At 46.7% G+C, this 22,039-nt stretch overlaps 1 protein-coding gene across 30 annotated transcripts in view; it reads left to right on the forward strand.

Moving 5' to 3' along the window:
* The window catches only part of ADD1 (adducin 1), a 96,495-nt gene that overhangs the window by 64,433 nt on the left and 10,023 nt on the right, over nucleotides 1-22,039 (forward strand). For 8 of the 30 annotated variants that reach the window (XM_074039273.1, XM_074039266.1, XM_005554339.5 and 5 more), the window contains exons 7-13: nucleotides 136-279; nucleotides 385-483; nucleotides 1,211-1,387; nucleotides 6,962-7,213; nucleotides 9,946-10,047; nucleotides 10,718-10,807; nucleotides 17,370-17,526. In XM_074039273.1, the coding sequence (XP_073895374.1) occupies nucleotides 136-279; nucleotides 385-483; nucleotides 1,211-1,387; nucleotides 6,962-7,213; nucleotides 9,946-10,047; nucleotides 10,718-10,807; nucleotides 17,370-17,526 (1,021 nt within the window). Of the gene's footprint in view, nucleotides 1-135; nucleotides 280-384; nucleotides 484-1,210; nucleotides 1,388-6,961; nucleotides 7,307-9,945; nucleotides 10,048-10,717; nucleotides 10,808-11,550; nucleotides 11,644-17,369; nucleotides 17,527-22,039 lie in introns of all 30 variants that reach the window. The other 22 variants (XM_074039262.1, XM_045393174.3, XM_005554334.5 and 19 more) reach the window with 4 other exon arrangements.

The following is a 22,039-nucleotide window of genomic DNA, read 5'->3' on the forward strand; positions in this document are numbered from 1 at the left end:
GATTGATTTGTTTTCAAGAAGAGAACAAAAACACTTCCCTTCCTATTTTATTTCTGCGAGGAAAGCATTTACCATATCATTGGTCATTGTGTAACCCCGGCTTTTCCTTCTTCATGGCGACCGTTTGGTCTCTAGGTCTCTGCGATGAAATGTGGCCTCTTGCCAATCTCCCCGGAGGCACTTTCCCTTGGAGAAGTGGCTTATCATGACTACCATGGCATTCTGGTTGATGAAGAGGAAAAAGTTTTGATTCAGAAAAATCTGGGGCCTAAAAGCAAGGTCAGTAGGTGTCTAATCTGGTATTTAAAGTACAGCAGAAAGAAGAGTAAAGCAAAGGACCAGTCTTCTTGTCCAGCTCCATAGAGCACTCCTGCTTCCCCTCAGGTTCTTATTCTCCGGAACCATGGGCTCGTGTCAGTTGGAGAGAGCGTTGAGGAGGCCTTCTATTACATCCATAACCTTGTGGTTGCCTGTGAGATCCAGGTAGGGGACAGCCATTCCAATCACTCTGCAGTTTATTTAGATGTGTCTGGGGTTCACATAGATTTTTTGATACTTATCGAGTAGGAGAGGAGTCTTTGAGCAATCTCTTTGCCAAAGATAAGCTCATGGATTTGGGACTTGATCAGGAGAAATGCTGTTTCACTGATTGAAGTTGGCAAAGGATTACTGGACTTTTCATTTCTAATTTTTAAATTTTCAAATATGTCAGTCACTACCGTTTATGGAGTACTGGTGTGTACCAGGCCTGGCATCAGGTGCTTAGCGTGTGTCATCTCGTACGTGATGTCGTGTGACCCCTCCACAGTACTCTTTGAAAAAGCAGGCATAAAGAAGTAGAGACTCAGAGAGTTGCCTGCAGCTTACAGCTGTGAGTTCCCCTCTGCTCTGTCAGCCCTTAGTTCATGTTCTCCCCTTTGCTTCTTGACTTATGTCTGTGGTGTAGTGAGGTCCCAAGTCCTTTGTAGGATCCTGAAAGGTGCTGTGTTTTCTCATTTCTCTGCCACCTTTGGTGCCCAATATTTTTGTCATGCTAAAGAAATACATCTGAAAGTAAGCCTGTGATCAGTCTATCACTATGCATTCTACATTTTCTATTCTTACACTCTAGAGATTTGGTTTCTTTTGAAATCTGCAGTTTTATTCAAGTCATCTGACCCTCTTGATCTCAGTAAGGAACTCAAGCTATGCTGTGTGTGTTTTGGAAAAGGTTCGAACTCTGGCCAGTGCAGGAGGACCAGACAACTTAGTCCTGCTGAATCCTGAGAAGTACAAATCCAAGTCCCGTTCCCCAGGGTCTCCTGTAGGAGAAGGCACTGGATCGCTTCCCAAGTGGCAGATTGGTGAGCAGGAATTTGAAGCCCTCATGCGGATGCTTGATAATCTGGTAAGAGTGGTGCCACTACTTGATGATAAACCTTATGTCTAAAAGCACCAGTGTTGGTGTTCTTATAGCAAGTGAGATTGCTGTCTTTATGCAGTATCTGAATATTTTCACCCTCAAAGTCATGAAGAAGCAGTAAATTACAATAAAATATAGAGGTGAAGTGTTCCTGGTATTGTTTTTTTTTTTTTTTGAGACAGAGTCTCGCTCTGTCGCCCAGGCTGGAGAGCAGTGGCGTGATCTCGGCTCACTGCAAGCTCCGCCTCCCAGGTTCACGCCATTCTCCTGCCTCAGCCTGCCGAGTAGCTGGGACTACAGCCACCCACCACCATGCCTGGCTAATTTTTTGTATTTTTAGTAGAGACGGGGTTTCACCGTGTTAGCCAGGATGGTTTCAGATCTCCTGACCTCGTGATCTGCCCGCCTCAGCCTCCCAAAGTGCTGGGATTACAGGCGTGAGCCACCGCGCCTGGCCTGTTGTTTTATTTTTTAAAGATAACCTTTGTGTTTGGACTCAGTGGGGACAAGAGCACAGAGAATGCATAGACTGCTGAATGACCAGCTGCATCAGCTCAGTCCCCGCCGTCCCACAAGCAAGCGAGAGAGGTGGCGCTTTTGAAATAGGTCAGTCAGGTACTTAGGCTTTTGCCTTAACAGCAGGTCCTGGCTGTTTGGGGCCTGATGACTGTGTTACATGGGTATCCACTCCCTGTCCACAGTGTGGGAGCCCCTGAGCTGCTTATTGCAGGGACAGAACCCGGCATGGTCCAGAGGGCAGGCCCGTGGGGCCTCCAGCACACAAGGAAAGTGAGCCCACACTGTGATAGGAGGACACGCAGGATGTGTTCTGTGTTACAGCGTTGCTGTGAAGAATTTCATTCTTTTGCAAGGACTGGAGAGAAAATTTTATGTGGAAGGTCGCCCTTGGAAATGATCTCAAAAAATAGGTAGGATCTTAGCCTGAGTTTGAAAGCCTGGGGAAAAAAAGGATGACAGCATGAAGAGGCCACAGCACAGCTGCAGACAGTGGGAGTGGGGAGCTGGAAACATGCGCCGTATGGTGCACCTTTCAGGTTCATCTTGACTGTCAGGATCGTTACTCAGTTCCTAGAGCTGTGTTAGAACACTGCCCTTGGGCTCTCAGTCCTGCAGCCACATCATCAGACACAGGGCTCCGGAGCACATCCCTTCCATGCTGCACATCAGACCTCTTAGATAGGGGTCACAGTGGTCCATCCTAACACCACGTGACCTCAAGAGGTGTAGATGTGAGGACATGTCAGTGTGGGGAAAAGGCCTCAGAGGGGCCAGTGTCCTTGTATGCTGCCGGCCAGTACTGGACAGGATCACAGATCACAGATGAGATGGGTGGCTTCAGGAGGCAGGAAGTTTAACTTTCCTGAAGGTTTGGAATAAAGAGAATTCATAGGTGTGATTCAGGCTATGTTAAATGTTCTTACTGAAATTCTTTGCACTCATGATGAATATTGTCCGCTAGAAAGGAAAAACTGAGGGTTTTCTGCCTGGGCGCGATAGTCAATCAGTGGAGTAGACTCAATCAGTGACAGAGGAACAGAGAAGGCAGAGTCTAGCGTAACTTTTCAAAGTTCATATAATCAGTAAGATTGATTACATTAATTGACTGTCTACTATTGAGTCATGAACAGGACACAGTTCTTGCCCTCAGGAGTTTATGACCTAATAAGAGAAATGGACAAATGAATCCCAAATGAGCCCTGCCTCTGTGATCTGTGCAGTCACAGGCATGATGAGAGCTTGCAGGCAGAGGTGGGTGCTGATTGGTCAAGGAAGTAGGAAGAGGAGCAAGAACTCACAAAGAAGGCTGAAGAAGCACTTAGAGTTGGGTGGCCAGCCAGGGTAGTGAAGCTGCAGGAACTCACAGCTGGAGAAAGCTTGAGAGTGGGGCAGCCATGGCCCAGGTGTGTGTCAGGAGCCAGGTCATTCAGCATGGCTGCACAAGGTGAGGAGGGCTGGGGTTGGCCCAGTCACACAGTCCCTGCCTCCTGGTAAATACGGCAACATTTCGCTGCTCTTCTACTTAAAGTCAGTGTAAGGAAGGGGAGAGAGGGGTTCAGAATGCACAGCAGCCACCAGAGACTGCGCTGAAAGCACATCCTAGAGGGGAAGGTCAAAATCGAGCAGAAACTCTGATTTGGTAGGGAAGGAAGAGAAGGATGAATGATTAATAAGTAAAACATTCATTACAAAAAGCATGATGAATGTTTATTCAGTGTCCTTAATGTGTACAGATTGTTTTAATATTAGAAGGCCATATTATTTATGAGAAATAAACTAGACAGGAATCACTAATCATAGTCCATGTTTTAATTTAGCATTGGGATTGGCATATATGTTGTTTGCTAATAACTAAGTAGAGAATAGTTGCCAATTTCCACACTATAATATATATTGCAGCCGAGCACAGTGGCTCACACCTGTGATCCCAGCACTTCAGGAGGCTGAGGTGGGAGACCAGGAGCTTGAGACCAGCCTGGGCAACATAGCAAGACTCCTCTCCACAAAAAATAAAAAAATTTCAAAAAGAGAGATATATTTCATTTGAACTTCTACAGTTAGAAAAAAATGCTAAATTGTTCCCCCCGCAAAAGAAAGTCAAGATACAATTTCCGTTTCTCAAAGAAGGAACAAATCCATATATTTTTTTTTCTTTCTTTCTTTTTTTGGTAGAGACAGGATCTCATCATGTTGCCTAGGCTGGTGTTGAACTCCTGGGCTCAAGCAGTCCTCCCACCTCAGCCTCCCAAAGTGCTAGGATTACAGGTGCAAACTACCATGCCTGACCCAAAGCCATGTTTTTAACTACAAGCCAGGTAGTAGTTCTGAGGTCTGAGTATTACTTCTGGTTTTGGTTTAACAGCGTTTAAAGGGGAAGAATAAAGAAAAATCCGTATGGTGTCAGGAAAAAATGATGTTGATGAGTCCTGGGTGGTTTATTCTGAAGTTAGGGAGATTACTGAGTCCTGGCTCTTTTTAAGCAAGAGGAAACTTGAATTAATAAGAACTGTGTTTTTTTTTGCAGATAGTCTTTATGGCAGAGTCATTATCTTTTATTATTCCTCAACAAAGCATGCTCAGAAATGGGAAAATTGCCAGTACAGACATTTACCTTATCTTTCTGAGGATAATTATGAAAATAAAACCCAAAACAACTCCATTAGTGATTGTTATTACCTTTTTAAAAAAATGTAGGCCAGGCATGGTGGCTCATGCCTGTCATCCCAGCACTTTGGGAGGCCAAGGCAGGCGGATCACCTCAGGCCAGGAGTCCAAGACCAGCCTGGCCAACATGGTGAAACCCCTTCTTTACAAAAATTAGCCAGGTATGGTGGAGGGTGTCTGTAATCCCAGCTACTCAGGAGGCTGAGGTAGAAGAATCGCTTGAACCCGGGAGGCAGAGGTTGCAGTGAGCCAAGGTCGAGCCACAGCACTCCAGCCTGGGTGACAGAGCAAGACTCCATCTCAAAAAAGACTCCATCTCAAAAAAAAAATTAAATAAATAAATAAAATTATGGGGGACCGGGCATGGTGGCTCATGTCTGTAATCCCAGCACTTTGGGAGGCCAAGGCAGGCAGCTCATGAGGTCAGGAGATTGAGACCGTCCTAGCTAACACAGTGAAACTCCATCTCTACTAAAAATGCAAAAAATTAGCTGGGTGTGGTGGCACGTGCCTGTAATCTCAGCGACTCGGGAGGCTGAGGCAGGAGAATCGCTTGAACCCGGGAGGTGGAGGTTGCAGTGAGCCAAGATGGCGCCACTGCACTCCAGCCTGGGCAACAGAGTAAGACTCTGTCTTGAAAAAAAAATTAAATTAAAAAAAATTAAAAAAATATATTGAAAGAGTGATTAGTAATGAAGGTGGCCCCCCATAAAGAGCAGAGGGGAGAGAGAATTCTGAATTGAGAGGTATGTTTCTAGAGTACCGTAGCCAGCAGGGCACAGGCCACTGAAGTTTCCTGTATGTCTGGCCCCATGCAGTCCTTCCAAGTCCTAATTCTCTTGTGATGTATTGTGAAGGTGCTGTGAGTGACTTGGTTCAGGTGCGAATCTGATAGGTTGTTTAGCAGACAGCTCTTTGGCATCCCCTGTATTACCTGTCTGTGCTGTGCAACAAATCACTACAGACCTGGCGGCTTCGAGCAGCAGCCATTTATTTCCCAGCTTCTATGGAGCAGGAGTCCAGGCACAGCGAACTCAACCTAGGGTCTCATAAAGGCTGCATTCAGGGTGTTGGCTAGGGCTGGTTCTCATCATGAGACTTGACTCAGAGGATCCACATCCAGGCTCTTCTAGACTGCGGACAGAATTCCTTTTCTTAGGGCTGAAGCATTCTTGGCAGCTTTGCTTCTTCAGATCCAGCAGTGGAGAGAGAGACTCTTATAAGACAGGCGCTACACTCTTCTGTGATATAGCCCGTCATCACCTTTTGTGAATTCTACTACTTAGAAGCAAGTCAGACATCTCACCCATGCTCAAGGTGGGAGGGGATTATAGGAGCTGGGGGCCTGGGGCCACTATGAAGTCTATCTGTCACACTTAACAAGTGCTAAGCACTGGCCAGGAGACATGCAGAGGACACCGTCCTTGCCCTTAGAGATGCTGTCTGTGGGAGGACTCTGCAGACGAGTTGGTCCAGTAGAAGTGTGAAGTAAGTGGGGCCGTCTTTTACCACAGAGCACATGGTCATGAGGCAGAGCTGGAGGTGAATTTGAATGTTGTTGTATTTCAGATGTAAAGTAATTTTGCTGAGAACCAGTTGTCATGAGTATACTTATTTACCTTACTTACCTAAAGATTACCACAGTATTTAAACTGTAACTTAAGAGGTAAAAATCTATTAAGTAGGTTGATGAATATAACCTGCACAGTAGCTGGCAGCATGTAAGCCCTGTTTGGGTGTTCAACTTTAATTTTTTGCTGAGATATGTAAGCAAGAGAGTACACCTACCGCAAGTGTTCAGTTTGTTAATTTTTAAAAACTGAACCCTCTGTATAACCAGCAGTCAATAAGAGCAACAGTAGCAGCACCTCAGAACATCCCCAGCACCTCCTTCAGTTCACTTGTCCCATCCCAGGGGTGACAACTGTCCTGTCTCCCAGGACAACCAAAACAAAGGTTGTTTTGCATCTTCTGCACTTTCAATGAATGGAGTTACATGGTCTATGTTTTTTGCAGATTGGTCTCTCTCACTCAGCTTTGCCTTCAGGAGAGTCATCCACGTGGTTGGTTTAGAGCACATTGTGTTTCTCTAGGCCATCTTATGAAGACAGTACACTATCCATCTCTTGTACGGATGGACTTTTGGGTTGTTTCCAACTGTGGTTTACGAGGAGTAGGGTTGCTCTTCACATTTTAGTACCTGGCTTTTTGGTGAACACGTTTGCTTCTGTTGGGTATAAAATTAGGAGTGGAATTGCTGAGTCATAGGGTATGCATGTGTTCAACTTTTGTGGATATTTCCACATGATTTTCCAAAGTGAAACCCTGTTTTGAGATCTGGAATATTGACTGTCTTTCACTCTCCTTGGACCCTAGGGCTACAGAACTGGCTACCCTTATCGATACCCTGCTCTGAGAGAGAAGTCTAAAAAATACAGCGATGTGGAAGTTCCTGCTAGTGTCACAGGTTACTCCTTTGGTAGTGACGGTGATTCGGGCACTTGCTCCCCTCTCAGACACAGTTTTCAGAAGCAGCAGCGGGAGAAGACAAGATGGCTGAACTCTGGCCGGGGCGATGAAGCTTCCGAGGAGGGGCAGAATGGAAGCAGTCCCAAGTCGAAGACTAAGGTGTGGACGAACATTACACACGATCACGTGAAACCCTTGCTGCAGTCTCTCTCGTCCGGTGTCTGCGTGCCAAGCTGTATTACCAACTGCTTGGTCTGTGCCTACCTTACTGTTCATAGTTAGATGATGTAGAGCAAGTTGGGTAGCTGGGGCTTCGGAGGCTTTGGGAATCCAGCCTTTCTGACCCAGGTGTAAAGCGAACCTTCCTTATTCACTTTCTTGTAGTTCTGAACCTAAGTCCGCTGAATGCATTACTCAAATCCGGGTAATACTGTCTGCTTGAAACTGCTTAAGATGTAATGTGACTCTGCAGTAGTTCCAGTGTATCTCCGTATATAGCAGAAATACAAAATAGTGTACATGTATTAACCTACAAATAGGAGCTCTTCTGATTTAATTCAAATTGTATTCAGGGACTCTTAATATTTCATGCACAAAAAGACACTTCAGTCCTAAACCTGATATTTTAGTGTTGTGGACTCCAGTGGTTTCAAGTCACTAAAGTTTCTTCTTTAAGTCTTCAGTGTTTTCTTAAGCAGTTTTCCCTCGTGGCTCCCTGGCGTGTTCTCTGCTGACCCTTGTCCCCTGCCCTTAGTGTTACTCCCCTGCTTTCTATCCCAAAGCCTCCGAATGCACACCCCCAGCTGCCCTCTGCATGGACTGTTGCATGTGAGTAGACGGCCATAGTAGTGAGTCATCTTCTGACTCCTGCTGGGTGCGGCATGACCCAAGTGCAGCGCAGGCCATCTGCAGGCACCAGCGACAGACGCTGCAAGGGTGCTTCGTTTCAGCGGTAATGCCGCTCAGTTACTGTTTGCCCTGAGAGGTGCTCCCATGTCGTGGTACTGAGACCTCCTCTGAAGATCGGTCTTTACTCCTCCTGTAACCTACCTCTAATAGTCCACCCAGCTCTGCTTTAAACCGTAGAAGAGGCCCATTTCCAGAAGCGCCTGGAATGGAGGAGACAGAGGCTGAAGCAGACTCATCTATGCATGACTAGTTCATTAGGAGTTCAGTTGAAGTTAGATTCGATGCTCCTAAAACCTGGGCAACCAAATACATAAAGCGGGGCTTTCTTTTCCCCTTCTAACAGTGCTTTGCTTTATAGATTTATTTAAAGAAAAAAGTTGTGTCTTCCCCAGGTGGTCCTGGTGTTTTCCTGATGCAGTTGGTGAGAAGCCTCTGTGCTCCTGAGCGGCCATGGCACCTGGGCAGGGACCCTGTGTGGCCGTGGGGCTCCGAGCGTGGGAGTGCGTCTCTCCTCTTCTCTCCTCCCTCCTTGTCTCCTTTCCCCCCCTTCCTGTCTTCCCCTTTTCTTTCATTTGTTTATTTTTTAGTTGTTTCACTTGTTAAAGGAAGTGGGCCTTATTAAAAAAAACAAAAAACAAAAAAAACCCAAAACACCTTTCTGTGGCTGATGTGAAGCACAGTGCTGAGTTGTCATGAGGAATTTTCCCCAAGTGTTCAGGCAGCAGCGCGAGCTTTATTTACCATTAGCTTGCAAAACAACGAAGTCACTTTAGGCCTTTTAGTCAATGTGTACATCCAAGGGGAGGCCTTGCTCCGCATTTAAATTTGTTTCTTACTGTTCTGGAGGGATACAGATTCCATGCAGTGCTCCCAGGTTGGTATCTTTTCATTTATAATGACTGTTGTTACTTTTTCAAATGTGTTCGAGTTTCTGAGGTTGCTGTTTGAATGTTTTGACTGAAAATTATTTTTAATAAAACGCTGGAGTTGTTTTTATCTGAGAAGATAACCATCAGTGAGTACCCACAGCTCCATGCCCATTCCACACTCTCCTCGCAGTGGCTCAGCATTTGATGGTTTTGTTGCTTTTTTTTAAAGTTGTATGGTTTATGGCTATCTTACTGCCTCTCGAAAGTATTCTGAAAGGCATAACATTTGCTCTCGAAGATGGGCTTGTTTTAATGTTCAGTGCTTACTCATGCCTTAGAATTTGATGAAAAATCTCAAATTTGATTGGAGATCCAAAAAAAAATTATGAGTGGAAGGCTGAGCATGCTGCCGAGATGCACTGATACTAAAACAGCCTTTAAATATTAAGGACTCATGAAGCGCTTCAAGTTTGTTTGGGATATTTTTGTAACACTCAAAAATATTAAGTTATATAAAATATTCGACATCACCAAACTCTTCTTCCAGGTAGCTACTGTGTAAGTGTCCGTACAGTAATTTTCTTGGGTTGAAATAGTTACGCAGACAGTGCATTCTGATGCTGTCATTTATTTTAACACAAAACTTTGGTGATGCCCACTCTTGCCTCACGGTGCAGGCTCCTCCCTACCCCTGGGTAGCAGCATCACATTGCTTTTCATGACCCTGTCATCTCATGCTTCCAGTTGGCTTTGGTGTTGGATGATTTTCAGAGCGGTGAACCAATGGTCTCTGAGGGGCCTCCCCTGCTGGTCCCAGGGTTATGGGGCTCAGCTCTGTCATCAGCCTACGTTGTGACCCAGATTCAGCTGGGCTTTCCAGATGGTCCTTTTCCATCAGTCATGACTTTGACTTCCACTATTAACTGGTCTTCATGTGGCTGCATCCTGCTCCCATGGCGACTCTGCTGAGTGACCCAGAAGATGTGGTCATTGATTCATTCCTCTCTGTGATGTTCAGTGCATGACCAGATGTGAGATAAACTGGATAGATTGGATGCTGTGTCACTTATTGTTGTCATAATTCTGACTTTTCAACTGTTCTTGATATTACAGTGGACTAAAGAGGATGGACATAGAACTTCCACCTCTGCTGTCCCTAACCTGTTTGTTCCATTGAACACTAATCCAAAAGAGGTCCAGGAGATGAGGAACAAGGTGTGTCCTGCGTCGGCACTCAGTAGGGGCTTGGGTGTGGGATTGGAAGGGATGCCAGCTGCTTTGGTTTGGGGGGGGGTGTGCTTGCTTCTAGCAGAGGACATCTGCTGTTGTTGCCACTGTTGTAACTGAAGCCATCTCTTCCCACTGCTGCTGTTCTGCCAGCGGGGTGAAGTATGAGCAGCAGACATTTTGTTTGGGCCCTGTGGATTCGTGAACTGATGTTTGCTCACAGGTCAGAACTGGAAGCTGCAAAACCTGTTCTTAACAAGAGCAGACTCCTGTCCCTGATTTTCAGGGTTCGTTCAAAGACTTGTGAGTGGCATTTGGTTTATCAGAGCAGGAGCCCTGCCAGTGCTCACATCACTAGACAACGGACATGCAGAGAGTGTTAATGACACCAAGTTAATGATAGTGAGAGATAGGTGCCCTGCTCAAGCATCTGAAAGATGTGGGGAGCTGGGAATAGTCTCCATCCCTGCAGACCAACACCCCACTAAGCGGGCATGGCGCTCACTCAGAACACATGGGGCCATCCTGCCTGCGTAGGGCACGGGGAGAGCTGAAGTGTAGCTTCCATGTGGCTGGGGCCCAAGTGCATAGCAGCATGGCTCCCAGGCAGCATGGCTGCTCAGGACCGCTGATATGTGCCTCTCCTTCCTATCCTCAGATCCGAGAGCAGAATTTACAGGACATTAAGACGGCTGGCCCTCAGTCCCAGGTTTTGTGTGGTGTAGTGATGGACAGGAGCCTCGTCCAGGTGAGAGCCCAGAGTGTCTCTGACATTAGTGGGTGGTGGCTGTGTGACTGCCTTCTCCAAAGTTATTCTGAAATTGAGAGAGTGACTTTATGAGGTAAGTATTCTAGGCAACCAGTTACCTTTGTTAAAACCTTCATGATGAGAAATAGTCCAGGCACTTTTCCTTGAGTTCTAGATGGAGCGAGCATGCTGAGGGCTGTGTCCACCCGTCTGGTCCCGCCCCTTGTAATGCATGCATATATGAGGGTGGCACATACACCACCAGCTTTGGGGCTTAGATTTGGCCCGGGTTCAGCAGCATTCTGTGTAAGGTGCTAGGAGAGGGCGGGTTTAAGGGACTCTTGTTGTGGTACATATTGCTGTCTGCAACAAAGTGCTGCTTGGGTTGCAGAGGGCTGGGTGCCTGTAAATGTGGTGCACATTCACACACGTTTCTACAAAATGACTCTGCCTTGTGGCATTGAAGATAATTGAAGATAATTGTGTAAGTAGTTATCTCTGAAAACTAATATGCCACCTAATGCTTTAACACCTGACTCTGCAGGGGTAGACGATTGTTGGATTTGGCCAGCCGTGGTCCTGGTTTCGTGTTCAGTGTCTGCACGTCCTGCCATCATCACCACCACATTTACTGTTGACAGCTGTCCCTGCTGCATGCTCTTAGCCAGCTCCATCCTGTGCTCTCAGCTGATATTTCACAGGCTGGGCCTGGTGTGCTCTGGTGACTCAGTTTACTGTTTCAGGATGCACCTCTCTCTGACTGTACGGAAACTATCGAAGGGCTCGAGCTTACAGAGCAGACCTTTAGTCCCGCTAAATCTCTCTCTTTTAGAAAGGTACTCACTGCCCTGTCCTTACTACCTGTCTATGCGCCTTGCTCCCCTCCCCTCCCCTCTCCCTGTCTCCTCTCTTCAGGCATTGTCTTAGTTACTGAAGTAGCTTCAAATGGCTCTTTAAACTGTTTGTGAGATTGTACAGAAGGTTCTGTTCCACCTGCTCGATTCTTTAATTAAAACATTTGGTATGAGGTGTGATGATCATCTCCAGCATTCGAAGTTGTTGCTGAGAAATGGCCAGTCTGAGCGACGTGGTGCGTTTCCGCAGTTCCGCACGGGACTTTGCCTTCTCCACGGTGCTCACTGCAGACAGGCTCTTCTGGGCAGTCTGTTGCTGTTGGCAGCGGCCACTCCTGAGTGCCCTTCCACACTTGCTGGTTCAGCTTTGGCTGTAAATGTCATGAATGTAGCCACTGGAGGTCATATCATTGAAAGATGTCATTTCAGAGGAATGGGAATTCAGACAGTCTTTGTCAGCCCTTGTTGATAAAATGTATTTATTTACCTCAAAAATAAACCCTAAATAACATTTTTAAATGCCGCAGAGCAGAAAGACTTAGGAGAGTTTGAAACCCCACATCGTAATTTCCCTCTGTGCATGCGTACCTAGTGTGTGCAGTAGGTGGAAGATCTGTCTGAACCCACCCTCATAGAAGGAAACCTTCCCTAAGCATTAGGCTGCTAGTGTGCAGGAGCTGGTGCCCTGGGCAGAAAGTGCCTGACCGCATGGTTGAGTCTTAGCTGAGAGGCATGTTTATATTCTTGTCAAAGGAAATTTCCAGAACCGTCTCTTTCACTTGACACACCTTCATTCAGATGCACATGTCACTTTAGTGGTGTTCCAGTTCCCATATAGAAGCGGGTTTGTAGCAAAGATTCTGTATTCCTGTCTAATCCCTGCTAATAACATTATTTTGCATATTTACCTATTAATTCCACAGGTCCTGTTTTTCCCTGTGCTTAGAGCATACTTCCGGCTGCCATTCTTGGAAGAACTTCTCATAGCAGGGGAGAAAGATGACTCTGCCTGTTGCTTGTTTTTCATCTTTTGGCACTTTGTTGCCGTCTTGTCAGTTATTCTTTCTCTCAGGTGTGTGAGGGCTGTGCAGGCCATGAGCCCAGCTGGCCTGCTGTGTAGAGCCCACATGAGGGCAGCACTGAGGACCTTGTTAGGGCTCTCCAGAAAGCAGCCTGGGTCGCCGTGTTCAACCACCAGTTACAGCTTTGTGTGCTCTGTCCCAGTGATATTCAGATGTGGGTGTGTGTCACAGTCACCTGGGTGTTTCCTGAACGACAGAGGTAGGGTCTCTACCTTCTGAACACCATGCTCGCTGCGAGTGCTGCATCCAGGTGTAATTAGCAGAGAATACCACTGTACACTGACCCCATAGGAAGAGAGGTTGACCCCCTGGACAGAAATCCTTGTTTCAGCTTTGTGTTTTCTCTGCCTCCTTGTATCTGAAGTTCACTTTTGCACCCTTGGTGTTTATCCCACACTGGCTAAAATACCCTCTTTTTGGTGAGAATGTGCTTTGGCTCCATGGGAGTCCTTTACAGGGCGATTGTTCCACTTCCTTTCATGTGAACCTCAAAGCACAGACAGTCTTGCTCCTTTTGGAACATGGCGCTGCATGTTAAGAAGTTGAATTTTTCGCCGGGCGCGGTGGCTCAAGCCTGTAATCCCAGCACCTTGGGAGGCCGAGACGGGCGGATCACAAGGTCAGGAGATCGAGACCATCCTGGCTAACACGGTGAAACCCCGTCCCTACTAAAAAATACAAAAAACTAGCCGGGTGAGGTGGCGGGCGCCTGTAGTCCCAGCTACTCGGGACGCTGAGGCAGGAGAATGGCGTAGACCCGGGAGGCGGAGCTTGCAGTGAGCCGAGATCGCGCCACTGCACTCCAGCCTGGGCGACAGAGCGAGACTCCGTCTCAAAAAAAAAAAAAAAAAAAAAAAAAAAAAAAAAAAAAAAGAAGTTGAATTTTTCCTTGACCAAGCAAGGAGGACTGTGTCCTCCACACTCCCCTCTCCAGCGCGGCGAGCACGTAGATACCTACTTCCCATCTGAGAACCTGAGGAACGGGTATTTGGGACTTAGGGAGCTGGGAATTTTCTGGAAGGGACTTTCCTTTGCCTTTCATTTCTCCCTCACTGGCAATGGCCATTCGCACAGTGCAAGTGTTGCCTTCTGACAGAAGAAGGGACAGTGAGTCGGAGTTCAAACAGGAGTTCTAAGCCCAGCCGAAGGCTGTGTTGACTTTCCTTTGGGTGTCATAACATGTAACCTGAAATACATATACATATATTTGTATTTTTTGAGACAGGGTCTCACTCTGTTGTCCAGGCTGGAGTGTGGTTGGGCTCTCTTGGCTCACTGCAACCTCCGCTTCGCAGGCTCAAGCAATCCTCCCTCCTCCCACCTCAGCCTCCTGAGTAGCTGAGACTACAGGTGCACATCACCACACCTGGCTAATTTTTGTATTTTTTTGTAGAGACTGGTTTTGGCCATGTTGCCCAGGCTGGTCTCAAACTCCTGAGCTCAAGCAGTCCACCTGACTCAGTCTCCCAAAATGCTGGGATTTTAGGGTGTGAGCCACCTTATCTGGCATAACCTGAAATAATTTTGGCTGCCTTCTGGATTCAATTTTAAGTGAAATGAAGGATTAGAGATGAAGATGTGTGTCTATACTGCAAGCTGTTCAGCCCAGGGAAGGACTCTGTGTTCCCATGTGCACCTCACCGGGGGCTGTGTTCCCTGCCACCATTCATGCTGTGTGGTAGAAATGCAGAAGGGCAGTAAGCTCAGCCCTCGGATTCTCTCACTGACCTGTGTTGAGCACCTAACCTGTGCATGGTCCAGCACTGGGAATGCCAGTCCAGATCCAAGTCGGCCCTGCTTGTAGATGAAAACCTGATGGTCAGAGAGGTCAGCCGCTAGCACAGTTTGCACAACCTCAGGCAGAGCTGTTGTTCCACCCAGGCTGCCTCAGTCAAGTATGGAAAGTGTTACTGGGCCTGTGTTTTGCCTTAGAGCCTTGTCAGGTGACAGGAAGGTGAGGGGAGTGGCAGGAGGGGAAGCTAGGTACATCTTGGTTTCCTGCCTGGGTTGCCCATGAGTGGCATATGTTTCTCTGCATCTCAGTCATTGCTCTGTGTCCTTTCTTGCAGAGGAATGTGATTCTCTGTTCCCGTAACTAGTCTTGACAGCAGCTTGGCCTTTAGCTGTGGTCTTTGGAGGAGGGCGCTCTCCACCACTGGAGGCAGGGACCTGCTGCACTGTGCCTCGGGCTTCAGCTCTGTCAGTATGAGAGAGCCCCGCTTGTCCTTTGGGGCATCACAATTGGGAACAAGGGCTTTGGTGTCTCTGTGCCAATGGATTTTTATTTTTATTTTGAGACAGCATCTTACTCTGTGGCCCAGCCTGGAGTGCAGTGGTGCAATCATGGCTCACTGCAGCCTCTACCTCTCAGGCCAAAGGAATCTTCCCACCTCAGCCTCCTCAGTAGCTGGACTACAGGTGCATGCCACCACACCTGGCTAATTTTTAAATTTTTTGTAGAGATGAGGTCTCACTATGTTACCCAGGCTGATCTTGAACTCCTGGGCTCAAGCAATTCTTCTGTCTTGGCCTCCCAAACTGCTGGGATTATAGGCATGAGCTGTGGTGCCTGGCTGATAGTCGATTCTTTTTGTTCGTTTGTTTGAGACGGAGTCTTGCTCTCTCGCCCAGGTTGGAGTGCGGTGGCGCAGTCTCGGCTCACCTCAACCTCTGCCTCCCGTGTTAAAGTGATACTTTTGCCTCAGCCTCCCCAGTAACTGGGATTACAGGTGCCCACCACCATGCCTGGTTAACTTTTTTGTATTTTTAGTAGAGACGGGTTTTCGCTGTGTTGGCCAGGGTGCTCTTGACTCCTGACCTCAGGTGATCTACCCGCCTCAGGTTCCTAAAGTGCTGGGATTACAGGTGTGAGCCACTGTGCCTGGCCTGATAGTTGATTCTTGATATTTGATACCTTTACTGATTTTAATCATTTGATTGAAATGAACTTAAGCGTATCTCTTGTGTCACCTTCTCATTTCATTGGCAGTGATATCAGGATGCAGGTGCAGCCAGCCAAACTGCCTTTGCTGGGATACCGTCTCTAGGGTGCCATCGTGTGAGGGCTCTTAGCAGTGGACAGCCCAGCCGGTCCTCCTTCAGATAGTGAGGCAGGCCTCTGGTCAGGGAAAGACTTGGCTCAGGCCACAGAGCTAACACATGGCAGACAGGACTCAGTTTCCTGTCTTGGTGAGGTAGGGCAGCTTCTTAATGAAAAGTCAATGGGCCTCAAGTCAGACCTGGTTCAGAAGAGGGTTCCCCTTGACCTGTTGACTGTCGAGAGTCTCCCGGGCAAAGGTTGCCTATTCCAGCAGTCCATCTGTCCCTCCTGGGGCTCTGGGCTCTTTGTCACTAGTCAGCACCGGGTACGCAGCATGCTAGTTGGTAACCCCTCAGCCCATCCCAGTCAATCCAGGCTCCCCCGTCTCTGCTTGAGGAGCAGTCAGCCCGGGTGAGTTGAATTTCCCAAGTCAGTCCTGCTAGGACACTCTTTATCTCTGGTGTTCACCCCTCACTGAGAGGAACACTAAAGGACCAGGCCTGGCATTCAAAGAATTGTGGATTCTCCTGTTTTTATTTGGTTTTGGAAGCTGTCGTTCAGTCATGTGCATGTGTGTAAGTGCTGGGTAACTGTCTTAGAAGTGAGCTCCAGGGTAGCCGGGTGTGGTGGCGGGCGCCTGTAGTCCCAGCTACTCAGGAGGCTGAAGCAGGAGAATAGCGTGAACCCGGGAGGTGGAGCTTGCCATGAGCTGAGATTGTGCCACTGCACTCCAGCCTGTGCAACAGTGCGAGACTCCATCTCAAAAAAAAAAAAAAAAAAAGGAAAAGAGCTCCAGGGAATTGAGGGACATTTTCCTGCCCCTGGCCCAATCAGGCTGCACTGTGGGCACAGCACTGTGCTGGGGCAGGTGGCTGTGAGTGGACCTCACCCCTGACACCCACCCGGCCCACTGTGTTGGCCTCAGGCTCCCTCCTGCTTTAAGATTGGTGTGATCTGTGAGCCGCCTTTGTGCTTCGCTTTGCTTTCTTCTTGTTTTCTTTGGTACAAATGTTCAGTTTTCCAAATTCCTCAGCTAAACACTGGTGTCTTGGGACATTTTGTTATCTCTGAATGTTTTGGGATAAATTCCAGGAACTAGTTATAAACTAACCATAGTCAAAAGAACAGAACTTACCTGTGCTCTTAGAATATAAGCAAAGCTCTGAGCATGCCTTATGTTGTAGCTTGTGACAGTTTCTGATGTCATGAGGAAAAGTTACTGACTTTTAAACAGTAACAGGAAAGGGCCTTTTCCTCTTCTGTTCGACAGAGAGGAGTAGCGGGCACCCTCCCTGAGGTGCTCTGTGCTCTTGGGTCTGCATTGGGCTTTTGCTTCTGAAACCTGGAAGGCTCTGTAGGATTTCTTCTGCGGTTAATGTCTGTTCATCGTGGCACTGACCTGTGTTTCCGTATCTACCACTGAAGGCTGCAGCTCAGCTTAGGCCTCAGGCCCATGGCAGTGCAGTCTCAAGGGTGTCTGCTCCTGGAAAGCCTCCTGTCCCTGCCCTGCCTGTAGCCTGCCTGGGAGGAGGGAGAGTCCCCGCTGGACTGGGCTCCTGCAGACCAGACATGCCTTTCATCCACAGGGAGAGCTGGTGACGGCCTCCAAGGCAATCATTGAGAAGGAGTACCAGCCCCACGTCATCGTGAGCACCACGGGCCCCAACCCCTTCACCACGCTCACAGACCGCGAGCTGGAGGAGTACCGCAGGGAGGTGGAGCGGAAGCAGAAGGGCTCTGAAGGTGAGTGCTTGTGGTCCTGGGCACTGCCACTCCAGAAGGTGAAAGTGCCCTGGGAGCTTCTCTGTGGTCCAGGTGCTGGCTGTGGGTGGTGATAAGAATAGCCACATGCATCAAAGTCAAACCAGAACTTTATCCAGTACTCATTTCCAACCTAGTCACTCAGGCCAGAATGGAAGAAATTGCAGGCCGGGCATGGTGGCTCACGCCTTTAATTAGCTGGGTGTGGTGGCGCATGCCTGTAATCCCAGCTGCTACTCGGGAGGCTGAGTCAGGAGAATCGCGTGAACCTGGGAGGTGGAGGTTGCAGTGAGTTGAGATCACGCCGTTGCACTCTAGCCTGGGCAACAAGAGAGAAACTCCCATCTCAATTTAAAAAAAAAAAAAATTGCCAAGTTAGGCACACTTGTGAGTGGCCCTGGCTAGGAGGGAGACGTGTGTAAATGGCAATGTGGAGGACTAGTGGTGGCCACTCACAAGTGTCTGCGTGCCGTACTAAGATACGCCAGGGCCCCTCTGCCAAAACAAGGCGGACCCTGAAGATGTCCTGCTGTGGTCCCATCCAACAGCTGTGATGAAGGTGGGGGTGAGAGGAGACAGCAGGAGTGAGGGGCAGCCCACAGAGCTCCAGGCTGGAAGGCATTGGTCCTTCTCCCAGGGGGTTTCTGTCCATATGGAGTGACCAGAACACTGACAAAAGAATTCATTCATTTCGATCAGTTAGCGGGAAAGCCAGCATGCATATGATTATTATTCTTTTTGAGATGAAGTCTCACTCTGTCACCAGGCTGGAGTGCAGTAGCACGATCTCGGCTCACTGCATCCTCTGCCTCCCAGGTTCAAGCGATTCTCCTGCCTCAGCCTACCGCGTAGCTGGGACTACAGGCTGCATGCCACCACGCCCAGCTCATTTTTGTATTTTTAGTAGAGACGGGGTTTCACCATGTTGGCCAGGATGGTCTCAATCTCTTGAACTTGTGATCCACCTGCCTCGGCCTCCCAAAGTGCTGGGATTACAGGCATGAGCCACCGTGCCCAGCCCTGAATATCATTTTTAAGAGACATTTGTCTTTCTCTCTCTTTTTTTAAATTAATTATATTTTAAGTGTTGGGATACATATACAGAACGTGCAGGTTTGTTACATAGGTATACATGTGCCATGGTGGTTTGCTGTACCCATCAACCCATCATCTGCATTTGGTATTTCTCCTAATGCTATCCTTCCCCTAGCCCCACACCCCTGACAGGCCCTGGTGTGTGATGTTCCCTTCCCTGTGTCCATGTGTTCTCATTGTTCAGCTCCCACTTTTGAGTGAGAACATGTGGTGTTTGGTTTTCTGTTCCTGTGTTTGCTGAGAATAATGGTTTCTAGCTTCATCCATGTCCCTGCAAAGGACATGAACTCATCCTTTTTTACGACTGCATAGTATTCCTTGGTGTGTATATGCCACATTTTCTTTATCCAGTCTATCACTGATGGGCATTTGGGTTGGTTCCAAGTCTTTGGTATCGTGCATAGTGGTGCAGTACACATATGTGTGCATATGTCTTTATAGTAGAATGTTTATAATCCTTTGGGTATATACCCAATAACGGGATTGTTGGGTCAAATGGTATTTCTGGTTCTAGATCCTTGAGGAATCACCACACTGTCTTCCACAATGGTTGAACTAATTTACACTCCCACCAACAGTGTAAAAGCGTTCCTGTTTCTCCACATCCTCTCCAGCTTCTGTTGTTTCCTGACTTTTTAATGATCGCCATTGTAACTGGTGTGAGATGGTATCTCATTGTGGTTTTGATTTGCATTTCTCTAATGACCAGTGATGATGAGCTTTTATTCCTATGTTTGTTGGCCACATAAATGTCTTTTGAGAAGCGTCGTTTTGATGGGGTTGTCCCGCTTTTTGATGGGGTTGTTTTTTTCTTGTAACTTTAAGTTCCTTGTAGATCCTGGATATCAGCCCTTTGTCAGATGGATAGATTGCAAAAATTTTCTCCCATTCTGTAGGTTCCCTTTTCACTCTGATGATAGTTTCTTCTGGTGTGCAGAAGCTCTTTAGTTTAATTAGATCCCATTTGTCAATTTAGGCTTTTGTTGCCATTGCTTTTGGTATTTTAGTCATGAAGTCTTTGCCCATGCCTGTGTCCTGAATGGTATTGCCTAGGTTTTCATCTAGGGTTTTTATGGTTTTAGGTCTTATGTTTAACCCATCTTGAGTTAATTTTTGTATAAGATGTAAGGAAGGTGTCCAGTTTCACTTTTCTGCATATGGCTAGCCAGTTTTCTTAACACCGTTTGTTTAATAGGGAATCCTTTTCCCATTGCTCGTTTTTGTCCAGTTTGTCAAAGATCAGATGGTTGTAGAGGTGTGACGTTATTTCTGAGGTCTCTATTCTGTTCTGTTGGTCTATATATCTGTTTTGGTACCAGTACCATGCTGTTTTGGTTACTGTAGCCTTGTAGTATAGTTTTAAGTCAGGTAGTGTGATGCCTACAGCTTTGTTCTTTTTGCTTAGGATTGTCTTGGCCATACACGCTCTTTTTTGGTGCCATATGAAATTTAAAGTAGTTTTCTCTAATTCTGTGAAGAAAGTCAGTGGTAGCTGGATGGGCATAGCATTGAATCTATGAATTACTTTGGGCAGTATGGCCATTTTCACAATATTGATTCTTCATATCCATGAGCATGGAATATTTTTCTGTTTGTGTGCTCTCTTATTTCCTTGAGCAGTGGTTTGTAGTTCTCCTTGAAGAGGTCCTTCACATCCCTTGTAAGTTGTATTCCCAGGTATTTTATTCTCTTTGTAACAATTGTGAATGGGAGTTCACTCATGATTTGGCTGTTTGTCAGTTGTTGGTGTATAGGAATGCTTGTGATTTTTGCACATTGATTTTGTATCCTGAGACTTTGCTGAAGTTGCTTATCAGCTTAAGGAGATTTTGGGCTGAGATGATGGGGTTTTCTAAATATACAATCATGTCATCTGCAAACAGAGACAATTTGACTTCCTGTTTTCCTATTTGAATACGCTTTATTTCTTTCTCTTGCCTGATTGCCCTGGCCAGAACTTCTAATACTATGTTGAATAGGAGTGGTGAGAGAGGGCATCCATGTCCTGTGCCAGTTTTTAAAGGGAATGCTTCCAGCCTTTGCCCATTCAGTACGATATTGGCTGTGGGTTTGTCAGAAATAGCTAATACCTAGTTTATTGAGAGTTTTTAGCATGAGGGGATGTTGAATTTTATTGAAGGCCTTTTCTGCATCTATTGAGATAATCGTGGTTTTTGTCGTTAGTTCTGTTTATACGATGGATTATGTTTATTGATTTGCATATGGTTTTTTTGTTATTTGTTGATTTTTTTTTTTTTTTTTTTCCTGAGACAGTGTCTCCCTCTGTTACCCAAGCTGGAGTGAAGTGGTGCAATCTTGGCTCACTGTAACCTCTGCCTCCTGATTCAAGCCTCAGCCTCCTGAGTACTTGAGACTACAGACGCACGCCACCACACCCAGCTAATTTTTGTATTTTTATTAGAGATGGGGTTTCACTGTGTTGGCCAGGATGGTCTCGATCTCCTGACCCCATGATCCACCTGCCTCGGCCTCCCAAAGTGCTGGGATTACAGGCGTGAACCGCTGCACCTAGCTGATTGTGTATGTTGAACCAGCCTTGCATCCCAGGGATGAAGCCAACTTGATTGTGGTGGATAAGCTTTTTGATGTGCTGCTGGATTCGGTTTGCCAGTATTTTATTGAGGATTTTCGCATTGATGTTCATCAGGGATATTGGCCTGAAATTTTCTTTTTTTGTTGTGTCTCTGCCAGGTTTTGGTATAAGGATGATGCTGGCCTTATAAAATGAGTTAGGGAGGAGTCCCTCTTTTTCTATTGTCTGGAAGTTTCAGAAGGAATGGTACCTACCAGCTCCTTTTTGTACCTCTGGTAGAATTTGGCTGTTAATCTTTCTGGTCCTGGGCTCTTTTTGGTTGGTAGGCTATTTATTACTACCTCAATTTCAGAGCTCGTTACTGGTCTGTTCAGGGATTTGACTTCCTCCTGGTTCAGTCTTGGGAGGGTGTATGTATCCAGGAATTTATACATTTCTTCTAGATTTTCTAGTTTATTTGTGTAGAGGTGTTTATAGTATTCTCTGATGGTAGTTTGTATTTCTGTGGGATTGGTGGTGATCTCCCTTTTATCATTTTTTGTGTCTATTTGATTCTTCTCTTTATTGTGTCTATTTGATTCTTCTCTCTTTTCTTCTTTATTAGTCTGGCTAATTATCAATCTTTTCAAAAAACCAGCTCCTGGATTCACTGATTTTTTTGAAGGCTTTTTTTGTGTCTCTCTCCTTCGGTTCTGCTCTGATCTTAGTCATTTCTTATCTTCTGCTAGCTTTTGAATTTGTTTGCTCTTCTCTAGTTCTTTTAATTATGATGTTAGGGTGTCGATTTTAGATCTTTCCTGCTTTCTCCTGTGGGCATTTAGTGCTATAAATTTCCCTCTGAACACT

This window comes from Macaca fascicularis, chromosome 5, assembly GCF_037993035.2.
Source record: "Macaca fascicularis isolate 582-1 chromosome 5, T2T-MFA8v1.1".
Classification (NCBI taxonomy): Eukaryota; Metazoa; Chordata; class Mammalia; order Primates; family Cercopithecidae; genus Macaca; species Macaca fascicularis.